This window comes from Pan troglodytes, chromosome 19 (assembly GCF_028858775.2).
Source record: "Pan troglodytes isolate AG18354 chromosome 19, NHGRI_mPanTro3-v2.0_pri, whole genome shotgun sequence".
In the NCBI taxonomy this organism is placed as follows: domain Eukaryota; kingdom Metazoa; phylum Chordata; class Mammalia; order Primates; family Hominidae; genus Pan; species Pan troglodytes.
Genome location: NC_072417.2, coordinates 75,206,254 through 75,222,349, shown reverse-complemented (window position 1 = coordinate 75,222,349; position 16,096 = coordinate 75,206,254). Strand labels below are relative to the sequence as shown.

General features: G+C 41.3%; 1 protein-coding gene across 3 annotated transcripts in view; it reads left to right on the top strand.

Moving 5' to 3' along the window:
- Positions 1-4,267: 4,267 nt before the first annotated feature.
- Positions 4,268-16,096, top strand: part of MED13 (mediator complex subunit 13) — a 121,715-nt gene continuing 109,886 nt past the window's right edge. For 2 of the 3 annotated variants that reach the window (XM_016932681.4, XM_001138050.8), the window contains exons 1-2: positions 4,268-5,083; positions 6,919-7,153. In XM_016932681.4, the coding sequence (XP_016788170.2) occupies positions 5,018-5,083; positions 6,919-7,153 (301 nt within the window). In that variant the 5' untranslated portion in view covers positions 4,268-5,017. The remainder of the gene's footprint in view (positions 5,084-6,918; positions 7,154-16,096) is intronic. The other variant, XM_063799123.1, reaches the window with a different exon arrangement.

Below are 16,096 nucleotides of genomic sequence, written 5' to 3'. Positions count from 1 at the left end.
CCTTTTTTTAAAATTTATTTTTCTATTTCAATAGGTTTTAGCTCTCATTGCATTTCTATTGGACAGTGCTGCTCTAGACCTTGCAGATTTTTCAGAATCATCTGATTCTGAATCACAATGTGGAGCATCAGGGGCCCTTTCCTGGACTTGTCTGTCTCAGGTGATGTCACTCTGTCACCTTCCTGGAGGCTAAGTGGTAGTTTGTAAGCCATGCCTCTACCATCTCATTCAGAATGGAGCCCCTACAAGACAGAAGGGGTTACAAAACAGTTTTAAATGCAGATCATTGAGTGAATCCATATTTCAAAGAACAGAAGACAATCGGTGATTATTGACCCAGATTATTGACCCAAAGTAACCTCTAAAATTAACCTTAAAATTCCTGATTGGCTCCTATTTTACTTGGATTATCTCTTTTAATCATTGCAACAACTCTGACATTTAGGTGCTATTATTACATACACATTCTACAAAGGGGTAAATTGAAGTTAGGGAGCTAGCAAGCATGGAGTTCTGCTTGTTTGCTTGCTTTTTGAGACAGGGTCTCACTCTGTCACCCAGGCTGGAGTGCAGTGGTGCAATCTTAACTTCCCAGGCTTAATCAACCTCCCCACCTCTACCTCCCAAGTAGCTGGGACTACAGGCACGTGTCACCACGCCCGGCTAATTATTTTATTTTTTTGCAGCGGGGGGTTTCGTCATGCTGCCCAGGTTGGTCTCAAACTCCTGGGTTCAAGCAATCTGCCCACCTCAGCCTCCCAAAGTGCTGGGATTACAGGCATGAGCCACCGTGCTGGGCCAAGTATGGAGTTTTGACCCCAGTTGGTCTAACTGTTCAAGTGCCATTATAAGCAAGATTATGAGCTGCTTGTATATGCTGTATTTTGTCAATACATGACCTGACACATACTAGATGGTTAATAAATGTGGGTAGTTAAGTGGTCATATAGTATGATCTCAACCATGTAGGAAAAAGATACATAGGGAAAAGTCAATACATCAAAATGTTAAAAAGTGATTAATTATGAATGGTAATGATACGGACTTTTTTGGGTAATGTACATTTAAAATTTTCATCTTTACGCTTTTATGTATCTGCCAAACTTTTGACAATGTGTGTGTAATGTTTTTATTTATTTATTTTGAGATAGAGTCTCACCCTGTCACCCAGGCTGGAGTGCAGTGGCGTGATCTTGGCTCACTGCAACCTCTGCCTCCCGGGTTCAAGCAATTCTCCTGTCTCAGCCTCCCAAGTAGCTGGGACTATAGGCATGTGCCACCACGCCTGGATAATTTTTGTATTTTTAGTAGAGATGGGGTTTCACCATGTTGGCCACGCTGGTTTTGAACTCCTGACCTCAGGTGATCCACCTGCCTCGGCTTCCCAAAGTGCTGGGATTACAAGTGTGACCCAGCACACCTGGCCGACAATATGTGTGTAATGTTTTTAGTTATTTCCATTACTTTTTAAAAATCCCATATAACTCCTGCCCCCACACATACACAGCCTCCCTCATTATCAACATCCCCCACCAGGATGGTATACCCAAAGTCCGTATTTCCATTACTCTCTTTTTCTTTTTTTTGAGAACGGAGTCTCACTCTGACGCCCAGGCTGGTGTGCAGTGGTGCGATCTCAGCTCACTGCAAGCTCCGCCTCCCGGGTTCACGCCATTCTCCTGCCTCAGCCTCCCGAGTAGCTGAGACTACAGGCGCCCGCCTTTTTGTGTTTTTAGTAGAGACAGGGTTTCACCGTGTTAGCCAGGATTGTCTTGATCTCCTGGCCTCATGATCCGCCCGCCTCGGCCTCCCAAAGTGCTGGGATTACAGGCGTGAGCCACTGCACCCGGCCTCCATTACTCTTTAAATCACACAAAATGTCATTTTTACAGAATGTAAGTGGTTACTGATACGTTCTTTGTGGGCTGAAAATATTTATTTCTTCTCCTTCCCTTCTCCCAATGATTCCATTCCCCTCACAACTGGGATCCCCACCCCCCATTCTAATCTGCTTCTCCATTCTCTCAGTCCTGTCTTTCTCTCTCTCTCCTGCTCCCTTCTGCGATCCTCCATCAGACTTTTTCTTCTGGGTCTTCCTCCCTTCTTCGCTTCTGTCTCCTTGTCTCCCTCTTCTTTTTGAAAAGATTGACATTCAAACAGAAAGGTCAATCAAATGTTACCTCCTACTGGTAGGTTTCAGGTATATTCTACCTGCCATTGGAATCCTGAGGATGGTGCTCAAGTCAGCGGGTGGGGGCAATGGGAGGGCAAGACTTCTAAGGAGAATGGAGACCCCTTTAGATGTGAGGAGGGCATTTCAGCCTGAGGAAAGCAGCGGAACAAAGATCTGAGGAGTTTTTCAGGGAAAGGGAAATGGGCAGAGGGGCGCTTACCTCATTGGATCTGGGGATTGCTGTCTCCTGGTGCTGGCACTCAGTTATAAAGGATGCCAACCTTAGTTGATTTGAGCTCCTGGATTGAATTAGTCCTGGTTGTATAATTGACTTTGATATGTGGACTTTGGGTTCGAATTAGGTTTAATAAGATTTAACTGCTTCAAAGGGCTTTATAAGAATTCATTTTATCCTTCAAATCTGATTTCAAATGCTACCTACTTTATGACAACTTCTCTAAGTTTGATGCTCTTCTTCTAGTGCACTTACTATGCCATAGTAGGTACATACTTTATTCAAGCAATTACCCCCATTGTATTTTACCTTATTCTGTAGGAAATGTTTCCTTTAGTGCCTCTCTTCAGGAATCTTGAGGGACAGGCAGGTATCTTATTCCTATTTGTATCCTAGGCCTAGCACAGAGCAGGAACACACTCAATTGAGCCAGCAGGTTCTCAATGATTTTTAAAATTACATTAATAATTAACATTAAGTAAGCACTGTGGCAAGCACTGTATCTATATTGTTTCATTCACCAGTCATTTTAGAAGAAAAGTACTTTTATTACCCCCATTTTACAATAACCGAGAGAAAGCGAAATTAATTTGATCTAAGGTCAAATAGGATCTAAGACTAACTAGTGAGGGGCAGAACTTTTTCTCCAGGCTTTGGGCTTCAGATCTGGGCTCTTCACCACCACAGATGAACAAGTGGATAAATGAGGACTTCTTTTCATTCCGTGGCTGAAGAAGTGACATGGAAGAGTCTACCATTCATTTTACAGATACAATTATGTATCTGTAATACATAATACATAATTATGTATCTGTAATACTTACATAAAATTACAGTAAGTCCTAACTCACTGATGTTTCTAACTTCTGAATCATCTTTTTCTTCTTCTTTCTTTCTTGCAATCCTAAAACCGTCAGAGAAACTGTTTTGAACTCATATTGAAGTGTAACCCATCCAAGCACTGGGTGTTTTATGGGAAAGAGAATAAACCTTTTGTTTGGTTCTTACTTCTTACCACCCATTCATTTGTAACTATACAAATATCAAGCACCTACTGTGTGCTAGGAACCTTTTTTTAGGCACTAGAGAGACAGAAGTAAACAACAAAGAAGTAGTGAGACCTTTACATACACTAGTTCTCCTGCTCCTCACAATAACTATATGAGGTAATGATGACAACAATAATAGTTAACTCTTAACAGTGCTTATCTGTGCGGGGCACTGGGCTACCTGCTTAATTTGTATTAACTCATTACAATAAGCTTGTGGGGTAAGGGATATGTTTTCCCCATTTTACAGATGAGTAAAGACACAGAGCAGGAAGTGATTTGCTCAAGCTTGGAACCCAGGCAGTGTGGCTCTAATTCCCAGTCTATTAACTACAGGGCAATATTTTGTTTCTTAAATTTATATCTTCATATCACAACTTTTAGGTTGAGGAGTCTTATCCCCATCCAGATCATCTGACTCCCAAATCCAGAGGTTTGCACCTGCACCCCAGCGGCCTCGCGAAATAAATGAGAATGTCTTGGAATTTTTGCCAATGCTTTCTCTTCCAAAGAACTCAAACTGATTTCCACGTAATTCTCACTGATTTGTGAAATGAACCTTCCTGGACTGTAAATTTCCCCGCAAAGAGAGGGCCAGGGCCCCGGGTCGTTTTATACTGGCCGGGGCACCCAGCAGATGGCGCTGTGTTAGTGGCCACCAGCTGGCTGCCCCGTCCCCCGGGCTCACCGCCTCCGCCGAAAGCTTCCCGGCCCTCCCTCGCTCACTTCTCTCTCCCCCTCCCAACCGAGCCCGGGCCCACGTGACCTCAAGGCGGCCAATGGGTGAGCAGAGAGGGCGAGCTGGTCCCTGTGGCCGCCATTAAAGCGAAGGGAAAACCCGTGAATTCGGATTAAAGGGGGAAAAACACCGCCCGCTGGGCCCACAAAATGGGGGAGACTACGGCGTCCAGCCGGTGAGGCCACAGGAGGGCAAACGTTAGGCCGGCTCGGCCCAGGAACGACACGAAGACAGAGCCAGAGAATGGTCTGAGCCCGCAGACGCCGCCACCACCTCCGCCGCTGAGGAGACTCTGGGCTTAAGGACATCGCCGCTGCCGCGCCGGGGGCCTGGGCTTCTCTCCCGGTTCTCGCCCTTCCCGCTCCTGTGCGGGCGCCTCTCCGCCCGGGAGAACCGTCCTGGGCTTGGGCTCTGCCGTCTCGGACTTGATTTTGATTATTTATTGTGTAATTTATTATTTTTCTTGTGGTAGGGGCACACATCCCCTCCGTCCCCCAGAGAGGGACGAGCGTCTGCGGGATCCGCAGTCCGGCCCGCCAGGCGAGCGCGGCGCGGCCCTCCCGCCTCCGGCCCTCGGCCCCGGGCGGCTGGGTGCCGGCCGGGCGGCGGGGGCTGCTCGCGGCGGCGGCGGCGGCGGCGGCGGCGGCGGGGGGGGTGGGTGGGGAGGGCGGGCGGCCCGGCGGCCTCCTCTTCCACCGCCCCCCCAACCACTACCCCCCCCCCCCGGCCCTCCCCGGTGTCTGTGTTTCTCTCTCTGGTCGGAGGCGGCGGTAATGGCGGATGGTGGGTTGTGGCGCCGGCGGCGGCTGCTGTGAGGGACGATGAGTGCCTCCTTCGTGCCGAACGGGGCCAGCCTGGAAGATTGTCACTGTAACCTCTTCTGCCTGGTGAGTGCCGGGGCCGGCGGGCGCCGAGGGAGGGGGGCCGCGAGGTGCGCCCTTGGGCCGTGGGGGAGGGGGCCGGGTCTGGTCCAGATGCCCGAGTTCCCGGGCGAGGCCCAGCCGGAGCCGGCGCCCTGCGAAGCTCCGCGGCCAGCCCCGGGAGGCGGCGTTCGCTCTCCTACGGTCCCGGGCTCTGTTTGGGGGAGTGTTGGCATTTTTTCTCGTCTTGTTTCGGACTCTCCTTCTCACCGTAGTCTCGTCCTCAACTTGAGCTCCTTATCTGGCAGGACAGTAACCTTTCCCTCTTGTCTTGCTTAACTGTTGCTTTTCTCCTTATTGGCCCTGTATCTCTGCTTCACACTTTCCATTATTGCCCCTGCTCCCCACCGCCTTTATGTCTTACCCTTTTAATTTGGTTTCCCCATGTAAACAGGACCCCAGAACTTAAGCCCTAGAAACCTGTCTTGGTTTTACATTTTTTTTGTGTGAGTCAAACTAACGCCAGGTTAGTTTCTTTCTTGGGTGACTTAAGATCTCTCTGTAAAAACCAGTAGGTGCCATTTCATATGTTTTCTTTTTAAACTTTGAAAACAGTTTGCCATGTTTGACAATTTCTAGCCATCTTGCTTTTATTAGAACATGATGTTTTTGTGAGGGTGAAGGGGGCTAATGGACGAGGTGCTGTGGTTTTGCAGTGTTTCTATATTTATTGTGTTTTGGTTGCTTTTTCAGAATGTTTTGAGCAGGCTGCTCCCTTGTTTGATTGAAATGGAAAGTCGAGAGAAGCGGGATGTAGGGATGATCATTGTGTAGGTTAGCCCAGGTCTGGTAACATCCAACAGTTAAGGCTTTCAGAAGTACCAACTGTTGCAAATAACTTGTCCTGTATGGGACAGTAGCTGAGCTTCATCAATGACTTTAAGTTTGGGTGACTTTACTTTTTCATTTTCTCCTTTGTGCTATGAGAAATATTAAGAGTATATGATAGGTAAGTGAGTTAAGTGGGAGGAGCACAACTAGTTGGCAAGTGTAAACTGCCAGTCATGTATCAGCAGTTTCATTTTTGGCACCTTATGCTTTGCTCCTTTAAGTTAGATTAAATTACTGAATTCCTCTTGTCGAATTTCTTAACGGATGCTAAATTGAGATCTTTAATACTCTATCCTCGTCTACAGTATGTTTTTCTTTTCAATGTCCATTAATCAGCATCTCTTCACATGTAATAAGACATACACCAGGTTTTATATTTCTATCTTATCCAACTCAGTCTATTTTTGGTACTTTTAGGATCAGTTCTTTGAAGATAGACTAGCACAAATCTGACAGTTCTTTGTGAGTAGCTATTTGACTTTTCCGACAGGGGTGTGTGTGAAGAATTAACATAGATTTTTTTCAGAACTTGTTCGGATGTCTTCATTAGAGACGTTACTTCTGTAAATGTGGAATAAAAACCCATGATAGGGTCTTTAATAATTGATTTTCAGTTAAAAGTTTGACACCAATGAACAAATGTGACCAGTTAGGACAGAGAAAAATGTACTCTGTTTGCATATTGAAGTGTGTGTCTATATTTAACATCATTCAGTTTCTTCTGTTTCTACTTGGAGTACATATTTGCTTGCTATTCAGTGACATGGTGGTGGTAATTTTTAACTGTATTCTTCTCCCTAAAATTCTTGGTTGTTGAATTATAAAGTCTTTTTTTGTTCTAATTTGCAGTCAATATCTCAAGCATACATTGAAAAATTGTAATGTCTTAATGAAATAAGAGACATCATATTGAGTACTTTTGACTTTGAGTGAATATGCAGTAATAAAACTTAATGCTTTCTTTCCTTCAGGCTGACTTGACAGGAATTAAATGGAAAAAATATGTATGGCAAGGCCCAACTTCTGCCCCTATTCTGTTTCCTGTGACAGAAGAAGACCCCATTTTGAGCAGTTTTAGTCGCTGCCTTAAGGCAGATGTACTTGGTGTTTGGCGGCGAGATCAAAGACCTGGAAGAAGAGAATTGTGGATATTTTGGTGGGGTGAAGACCCCAGTTTTGCTGACCTTATTCACCATGACTTATCAGGTGAAAGAAACTTTCCATTTCTAACTAATGATATAGCAACATTGTATACTTCTCCCAGAATGTCATATGTATTACAAATTAAGTTTGTTTTTGTGGGACACTTAGGAGGCCAGATAAAAATTCAGCTTCATTGTTTTATTTCACCATGATTATTTTATTTTACTTAAATTATCCACGTTGTTATAGCTGGGTTTTTAAGGCGTGAATGACTTTCTCCTTCCACCACCTCTCTTCTTAATTTCTCACAGGTAGTTAGGGCCCGAAGAAGGCATGTTACATTAATCTTAAAAAAATGGAATCAGGAAACAGAGTTCCTAACAAAGTCGTGTAATAGTTCAGAAGCCAGATGTAACTTTTGAGTCACTTCAGCCACTGCTGAAGTTGAGTCTTTTGCATTGAATAGGCAGATGATTCTAAAAGTACTGGAAATGTAACTATCCGTGTGTGTGTGTGTGTGTGTGTGTGTGTGTGTGTGTGTGTGTTTTAAGGCATGTAAGTATTTTGTTATTGTCATTTGTGCTATTTGATTAACTTATGAAGGCATATGTTAATTTAGTTATTTTTGGAAAGTGACTCATATACTGTTCTGTCAAACATACTCAATAAGAGAAAAGTGCCAACTTGTTTAGCTTTTATGGGACATGGGATCATAATCTAAAAGGTTACACAAACAATTTTATTGTGAGCAAATCAATGTGATTACTTCCTTATTTTCTTGACTTTTAGGACCAAATGCTACTTTAGAAAGAGAAACTATAGCTTTTCATATAATTACTGAAGCTTTAAACTGTGAAAGTCAGTATTAACTGAACCTTAGATAATAGGAATATAAATGATTGGTTGTATGCTATAAGGTTCCAAAGACTTCAGTAAGATAGTTTGATAATGATTTTTGACAGATAAACTTAGGATTTCTAGATAATTTTTTTTAAGTTCTTATTTGAAATTGAGTACTCTGAAGTTTTTGTTATTGTATCTCTGACCTATAGGATCTATTTTATTTTTGGATAGAATGTATTCTAGGTGTCTGTATCTTGAACTGGTACTTAGTAAGACCAACATTTATGTAGGAATGTACGTGTTACATTTGTATGTTTTGATAATTGCTTTTCACATTCTAATGAACATACTCTCCAGTGTTAATTATTATTTTTGAGAGTGATTGCAATTCTTGAAGACAGCTTTCCAGCTTTTGTAGTTTTTCTAATAAGATGCCTGCTGCAGAGTCCAGTCCTTAGTTGTGTGTATTTAATGTAGTTCTAAATGTGTAAAGTGATGTGTATATGTATATACATATATGTACATATACATGATGTATGTATATATGGTAGTTTTAGCAAGACAATACTTTCTAATTATGCCAAAAGCTAAGTCCGCCAGCCTCCTTTTTCTTTCATTGTTTTGGATATAGTATTTGAATTATTTTAATCGTTAAGTGGTCATAAAAATCACCTTACTAGAATGTTTGGAGACTGTATAACATTGTTGAAAAACTATAAACTATTGATAAAATATATTTGTTGATAAAACATAATTATTGATAAAACTATAATGGTGACTTAGGGGCTTTGGTCTTCTTAATAAAGTTGGCAGAGCATCTAAACAGACTAAACAGATCTTTTTTTAAGATTCCATGAAATACACTTTGTAGAATCAAAGATAATTTTAAGAGATACATAATGTTTAATTTTTTTTTTCTTTTTTTCTTTTTAAGTAGAGATGGGGTCTTGCTGTGTTGACCAGGCTGGTCTTGAACTCCTGAACTCTAGTGATCCTTCCATCTTAACCTCCCAAAGTGCTGGGATTACAAGTGTGAGCCCCTGCACCTGGCCTAGTTTTACCATAATAGAAAAAATATTGTGAAAGTTAAAAGACTATTAAAGTTAGATGTGAGCTGCTTTGATGGATATTGTTAAAAGTCAGTTTTGTCTTCTAGGTTTCATGTTACCAGTCAGATATGTTTTCTCCACTGAAACTAGGTTACAGTCTTAAACATTTTTCTCTAGCTTTGATTTTTAGCGTAATTTTCAAAAATGGTAGTTACTTGTACCTTTAAAATAGTGATCAGCTGGGTGCCATGGCTCACTCATGCCTGTAATCCCAGCACTTTGGGAGGCTGAGGCAGGCAGATCGCAGGGTCAGGAGATAGAGACCATCCTGGCCAACATGGTGAAACCCCGTCTCTACTGAAGATACAAAAATTAGCTGGGCATGGTGGCACGCACCTGTAGTCCCAGCTACTCGGTAGGCTGAGGCAGGAGAATCGCTTGATCCCAGGAGGCGGAGGTTGCAGTGAGCCGAGATCTTGCCACTGCACTCCAGCCTGGGCGACAGAGTGAGACTCTGTCTCAAAAAAAAAAAATAGATAGTGATCTTGAACGTGAATGAAAATAATTTTGGGAGGTTGGTTTTTTTTTTTTTTTTTTTTTGAGGCGGAGTCTCATTCTGTCCCGCGGGCTGGAGTGCAGTGGCGCGATCTCGCTCTCTGAGTGCAGTGGAGCTTGCTTGCTGCAAGCTCTGCCTCCTGGGTTCATGCCATACTCCTACTACCTCAGCCTCCTGAGTACCTGGGACTACAGGCGCCCACCACCACGCCCGGCTAATTTTTTGTATTTTTAATAGAGACGGGGTTTCACTGTTAGACAGGATGGTCTCGATCTCCTGAGCTTGTGATTCGCCAGCCTTGGCCTCCCAAAGTGCTGGGATTACAGGCAGGAGGTAGGGTTTTAACTGCTGTCAGACTTTACTGAATGCTAATGAATAGTAAATAGCTTTTTTTTTGAGATGGAGTCTTGCTTTGTCGCCCAGGCTGGAGTGCAGTGGCGCAATCTCAGCTCACTGCAACCTCCACCTCCTGGGTTCAAGCGATTCTGCTGTCTGAGCCTCCCGAGTAGCTGGGATTACAGGCACATGCTGCCACACTCGGCTAATTTTTTGTATTTTTAGGAGAGATGGGGTTTCACCGTGTTCGCCAGGCTGGTCTCGAACTCCTGAGCGCAGACAGTCCACCCGCCTCGGCCTCCCAAAGTGCTAGGATTACAGGCGTGAGTCACCGCGCCTGGCCGTAAATAACTTAAAAATTTATCAAAGTGAAGTGATTGAAATAGTAAACTGAAATACAATTAGGAGTGGTATATGATCATATTTATTGTTCCAAAGCTTGTCCTGTACTGTTTTAGTTTGCATAGTCAGTGTTATTTATATAATGTTTTAACTTTTTTTAAAAATAAAACCTGTTATTTACTTAAGAATGTTGTTACTTAAATCAGACGTATCTTAAAGAATAATAAGGTTTTTTCAGATGGAATATATTTGTCTTGCCCTTTTCTTTGCTCTAGGGACAGCGTCTGCCTCCCTCTTGGGGTAATTAGTCTGCCTCTGTCTCTCTAGCTAACCCCTTTTTCATTTCTTCCATCTGTGGCACTCTATTTCCTTCTTCTAAGCTCCCCTGAGAAGAGAGCAGCTGGACAGTACAGGGTAGCATCAGCTGCTGGAGGCAGTCCTGAGTTCCAAGTGGAGGTGTAGCACTGAGGAATGGGGTACCGGAAGGACCCAGGTGGTAACTAAAAAGCTGGTTAATTTAGCTTGAGCCTGCTCTTCACAGGCAGTGTCCTTCTGTTTGGTTCAGCACACACCACATCTTGTTACTGAAGTGTTTTTTATTATGGTGATAATATTGCCCTTGTTTTTCTTGGTAGTGAGGGAAGAGGGAAAGCATTTCTTTTTTCAAAGATTAGAATTCTCAGTTTTTCTTAACTGGAATATTCAATAACAGAAATACAGAATTGCCTTTGTTTAACCCCCTTAGCTCCTTTGTGTCATGCAGTGTATTTTTAAAAATTAACTAATGAACCAATATTGATACTTTATTATTAACTGAAGTATATATTTGGATTTCCTTTTTTTTTTGCCTAATATGTTTTTCTTTTCTAGGATCTCATTTAAGATACCCCTATTACATTTAATTGTCATGTCTCCTTAGGCTTTGTTAGACTGTGACAGTTTCTCAGACTTTCTTTGGTTTTGATGATTTCGACAGTTCTGAAGAATCTGCTCAGATTCCATAGTGCATTTTAAATTTCATTTTCTCTTATGTCACTTAGCATTTGTTTGGGTTACCTTCCTTTCAAGTTTAGCTGATGTGTAGAAATAGAATGTAAACTTACTTTATTGCTAACTGGCAAAGATCAGTTACAGCAAATCACGTCTGATTTAATACATACTTCAAACCCTCAGTTACTCATTTTGTAGCAGCAAGTCAATACCGTTAAGCAAAGTAATTTGCAAAGGCTGGATGATTTTTGGATCAGGATTTGTGCTAACTAGTATTAGCCTAACTATAACATTCCGGAAGGTTATTTGTTCAAAAAATCTCTTGAATTCCAAAGCCAAACATAGATGATTTTCTTACTTTTTGCTTTATCCTCTATAGGATAATGATTAGTTGAATCGGTGTCGATATGTTTTGATACAAAAAGGATTAGGGAATAAAATTCCTTTGGGGTTACAGCTTTTTTCTTTCTTTCTTTCTTTTTTTTTTTTTGAGACGAAGTCTCGCTCTGTCTCCCAGGCTGGAGTGTAGTGGGGCGATCTTGGCTCACTGCGACCTCCGCCTCCCAGGTTCAAGCGATCCTTCTGCCTCAGCCTCACGAGTAGCTGGGACTACAGGCATGTGTCACCACGCCTGGCTAATTTTTGTATTTTTGGTAGAGATTTTAATAGGAGTTTCGCCATGTTGGCCAGGCTGGTCTGGAACTCCTGGCCTCAGGTGATCTGCCCGCCTCAGCCTCCCCAAGTGCTGGGATTACAGGCATGAGCCACCATGCCTGGCCCCTTTTTTTAAAAAATTGAATTTTGTAGCTTTGTTTAGTGGTTGTGTGATAGTGGGTGAAAGAGGTATAAAATGGGTGATGGGAAAATCTTAGCTCAGTCCCTCTGGTCAAGAATCTCTGTGGTGGGTAGGACTGGTACTTTTAAGTGTACTGTTAATTTGCTTCAGAGCAAGATTGTATCATTTTCATTAATGTGTTCTTGAAGGAGAGTTTTCTGTGTATTTTTATTCTGTGTTCTAACATTTTTGGAATTCAATTGCTGTCATCATTGGCTTTTATTCTTTCCCTTTAAATAAAAATAAAAGCAAACACTGCGTCCTCTCCCATTTGTCATCTTAAAAAAATCATAGCAAGTTAGACTGTGATGAGACTCTTTGAGAAAACTGATACCTTGTGAACTAAAAAAACTCAGGGCTAAAAATATTTGTTCTTTTTCCTGGCTCCTGAGGTCTGTAAAGTAGATTTTAGTAACATGTTCAGATAGTTTTATTATACCAGAATTTTATCATAATGAATAGTGCTCAAACTAAGTGGACTATTGTTCTGAATTTAATTTTGGATGTTTTTATTGAAGGATATTAACTGTAGTGGACTTTAACCTTAAATGACAGCTGTTAATAGGATTGACAGATAGATAAACAGCCAGGCATAGGAATCTAGTCCCAGCCAAACTAAAACATTGTTGTGTGCCCCATGTAGTCTAAAGAGAGTAATTCATTTCTACTGTTGTAAAATTTACTTGTGATGTGGCCCGACTCTTTAAATTGGCTAGTCTCCTAGGTGACAACTTCATTTGCTGTATTTCTTCTGCATACTGTTTTTTTGATCAAGTGTATCTTCTAAGTTTTCAAGCCAAACATAACATACTAGGCTGTTTTTAAATCAGTTTTCAAGTTTTGCCATAGATAATGATGCGGCCAACTTAAGGCTCTCGGTATATTTGTTGAATGTATGGGTTACTAATGATTATTCAGGAGAAACACTGATCTAGCATTTAAACATTTCTCTTTATTTCAGGAAATACATGGTATTTTCTACCATGTTAATTTTTGAGCCATTATTCATTAGCATATGTTACATTTTAATAGTTTTGCAAAATTGTATTGGAGAAGATTCATTTTTTACCACCGTGGAGATATTTAAAGATGCCAGTTTTGAGAAAAATGTTGAGTGCAGGGTGTGTCTGCTTTTTTGGTTGTGATTTTTTTTCCCCATTGATAGAGAATTATTTTGATGACTTATCACATACTTTGGCACTACGGTAATCTGCATCTTCAGGAAAAAAATATGGTAATCAAATTTAGCATTTGTGTTTTCTTCCAATAAATAGTCCATAAAAATTTCAAGAAACACTGATGATTAAGAACTGTAATGCTAATAGTAACAGAAAAGTACTAAGAATGCAGAGTTGAAACTTTATTTTCTCTGGACATAGAGCTACAAGAGAAGGAAATTTTTTTTTTTTTTGTAGGGATGGAGGTCACACTTTGTCTCACTCAGCCTGCAGTGCTTAATCATAGCTCACTGCAGCCTCCGACTCCTGGACTCAAGCAATCCTCCCACCTCAGCTTCCCCAGCAGCTGGGCCTACAGGCATTGCCACTATGCCCTACTAACTAAAAAAAAGTTTTTTGGAGTCAGGGTCTTCCTGTATTGCCAGGCTAGTCTTGAACTCCTAGCTTCAAGTGATCCTTCTGTCTTAGCTTCCCAAGTAGCTGGGATTACAGGCATGAGTCATTGCACCTGGGTAGAGGAGGAAACTAGTTAAATAGATTAAGCAGACTTTTTCTATTAGGCTCTGGTTAAGTTCAAAAGAGATAGGTAAAGATTTGCCATATGTTCCCTTCTCCTTCCCCTCCCTATTATAATGCTGGTGTTGAGATTCAAGAACTTGTTTCAATTAGTGTAAATAGTGCATATCACTATGCCTTGAGTGGGTTGGTTGTACCATTTCACTTTTCATATCTGAATACAACATGTAGAAAGTACTTTTATTACAGTTATTAGATTGTCAGGATATTAGAAACTTGGCTCAGTAGGCTTCTTGTTTCTAAGTGATTCCCAACAAAACCAAAAACCTTCAGACTTTTTATTGAGCGTTATTAGGACTTACTCTCGTTTTTCTCAGCAACAAAATATGAAATTATATTACTTTAGTGTAATGGTTGCTTAGTTGCTTGCCATATAGATGAGGACATACTTCAGAGATACGTTGGATTTAGAAAACCTCAACAGGTGGTCTCTACTTGTTTGTTTTATGCATAGCTCCTATTTAGTGTTAAAGAGAATTGTGGGCACTGGGGACATAAGATGCCCACCCCCTTTGAAAGCATTAGAATAATGAGGGAGAAATGCTTCAAGATTAATACTGATTACTTTTCTAAACCACATTCAATATTCTTTTTTTTTTTTTGAGATGGAGTCTTGCTCTGTCACCAGGCTGGAATGCAGTGGCGTGATCTCGGTTCACTGCAGCCTCTGCCACCCAGTTCAAGTGACTCTCCTGCCTCAGCCTCCCGGATAGCTGGGACTACAGGTGCATGCCACCTCGCCCAGCTAATTTTTGTATTTTTAGTAGAGATGGGGTTTCACTATGTTGGCCAGGCTGGTCTTGAACTCCTGACCTCAGATGATCCACCTGCCTCGACCTCCCAAAGTGCTGGGATTATAGGCATGAGCCACCGCGCATGGCCTCACATTAAATATTCTTAAATCATTTGACTGCAAGTTTAACTAAAATAGATTTTACGAAATAAAACCATAAAATTTTCAGAATTTCATGTGAAAATTTATAAATTGTGCTTTAGCTTTTACTATTGCAAAGGTTTTTTTTGTTTGTTTTTTTGAGTCAGAGTCTTGCTATGTCGCCCACAGTGGAGTGCAGTGGTGTGATCTCTCTCAGCTCACTGCAACTCCCATCTCTTGGGCTCAGGTGATTCTCATGCCTCAGCCTCCTGAGTAGCTGGGACTACAGCCGTGCCATGCATGGCTAATTTTTATATTTTTAGTAGAGATGGGGTTTTGCCATGTTGGCCAGGCTGGTCTCGAACTCCTGGCCTCAAGTGGTCCACTTGCCTTGGCCTCCTGAAGTGCTGGGATTACAGGCATGAGCCACCACACCTGGCCTCAGCCTCCCGGATAGCAGGCGTGAGCCACCACACCTGGCTTCAGCCTCCCAGAAAGCAGATTTTTTTATTTACTATTTTTGGGAAGAAGACAAAGTCATTTTCTAGTTTTAAATGACTAATTTATTTGAAGTTTATAACAACTGTACAACCTTGATACTTACAAATGGTAACTGTGTCTTGGGTCTTTGATGCTTTAAAACTTAGGAGAAATATGTTGGTAGTGGTTTCTTATGTAGAACAAGTGTTACAACCATCAGAAGGTAGGGATTTTTGAAATAAAAGGTAATAAAAATAAAAGATACTAAATTGATTGTAAAGAGGTGAAGAATTGGAAGATATTCCTAACATAATTCTGTTGGAATTAAGAACATGTATATTCTAGTAGTCATAAGTCTCATAATTTGAGGTAAAAGTCTTAATGTAGCTATTTAATTTTGAAATGGTAGGACCTCATTAAATTGAAAGCAGATCAATTGAGATTCTTTTCTCTTTTTTTGTCATCAACTCACAAATATGCTTGTGATCTAGACCTTTAATTAATTAAAGTGAAGTCACTTTGTGCTGCTTCTCTATTCTCCTAGCCTAATATTTTCTTTAATGAAGTGAAACCCATAAACGTTTTGGTTTTGAATGGAAGTAGATAACGGTGTCTTTGATATAATAGAATGTGAATTTTTCCTATTTAATATTTATGATTAATATTAGACTTAAAAAATTATTCCATACCAATTCTGAAATATTGTCATTTTCTAAAGCTTATTCTACTTTTTTTTCCCTAAGCTTACCTTTTTTTTTTGTTTGTTTTTTTGGAGACTGAATCTCACTCTGTCCCAGGCTGGAGTGCAGTGGCACGATCTTGGCTCACTGTAATCTCTCCCTCTTGGGTGATTCTCCCACCTCAGCCTCCCGAGTAGCTGGGATTACAGGGCTGCACTATGACGCCTGGCTAATTTTTGTATTTTTAGTAGAGATGGGCTTTCATCA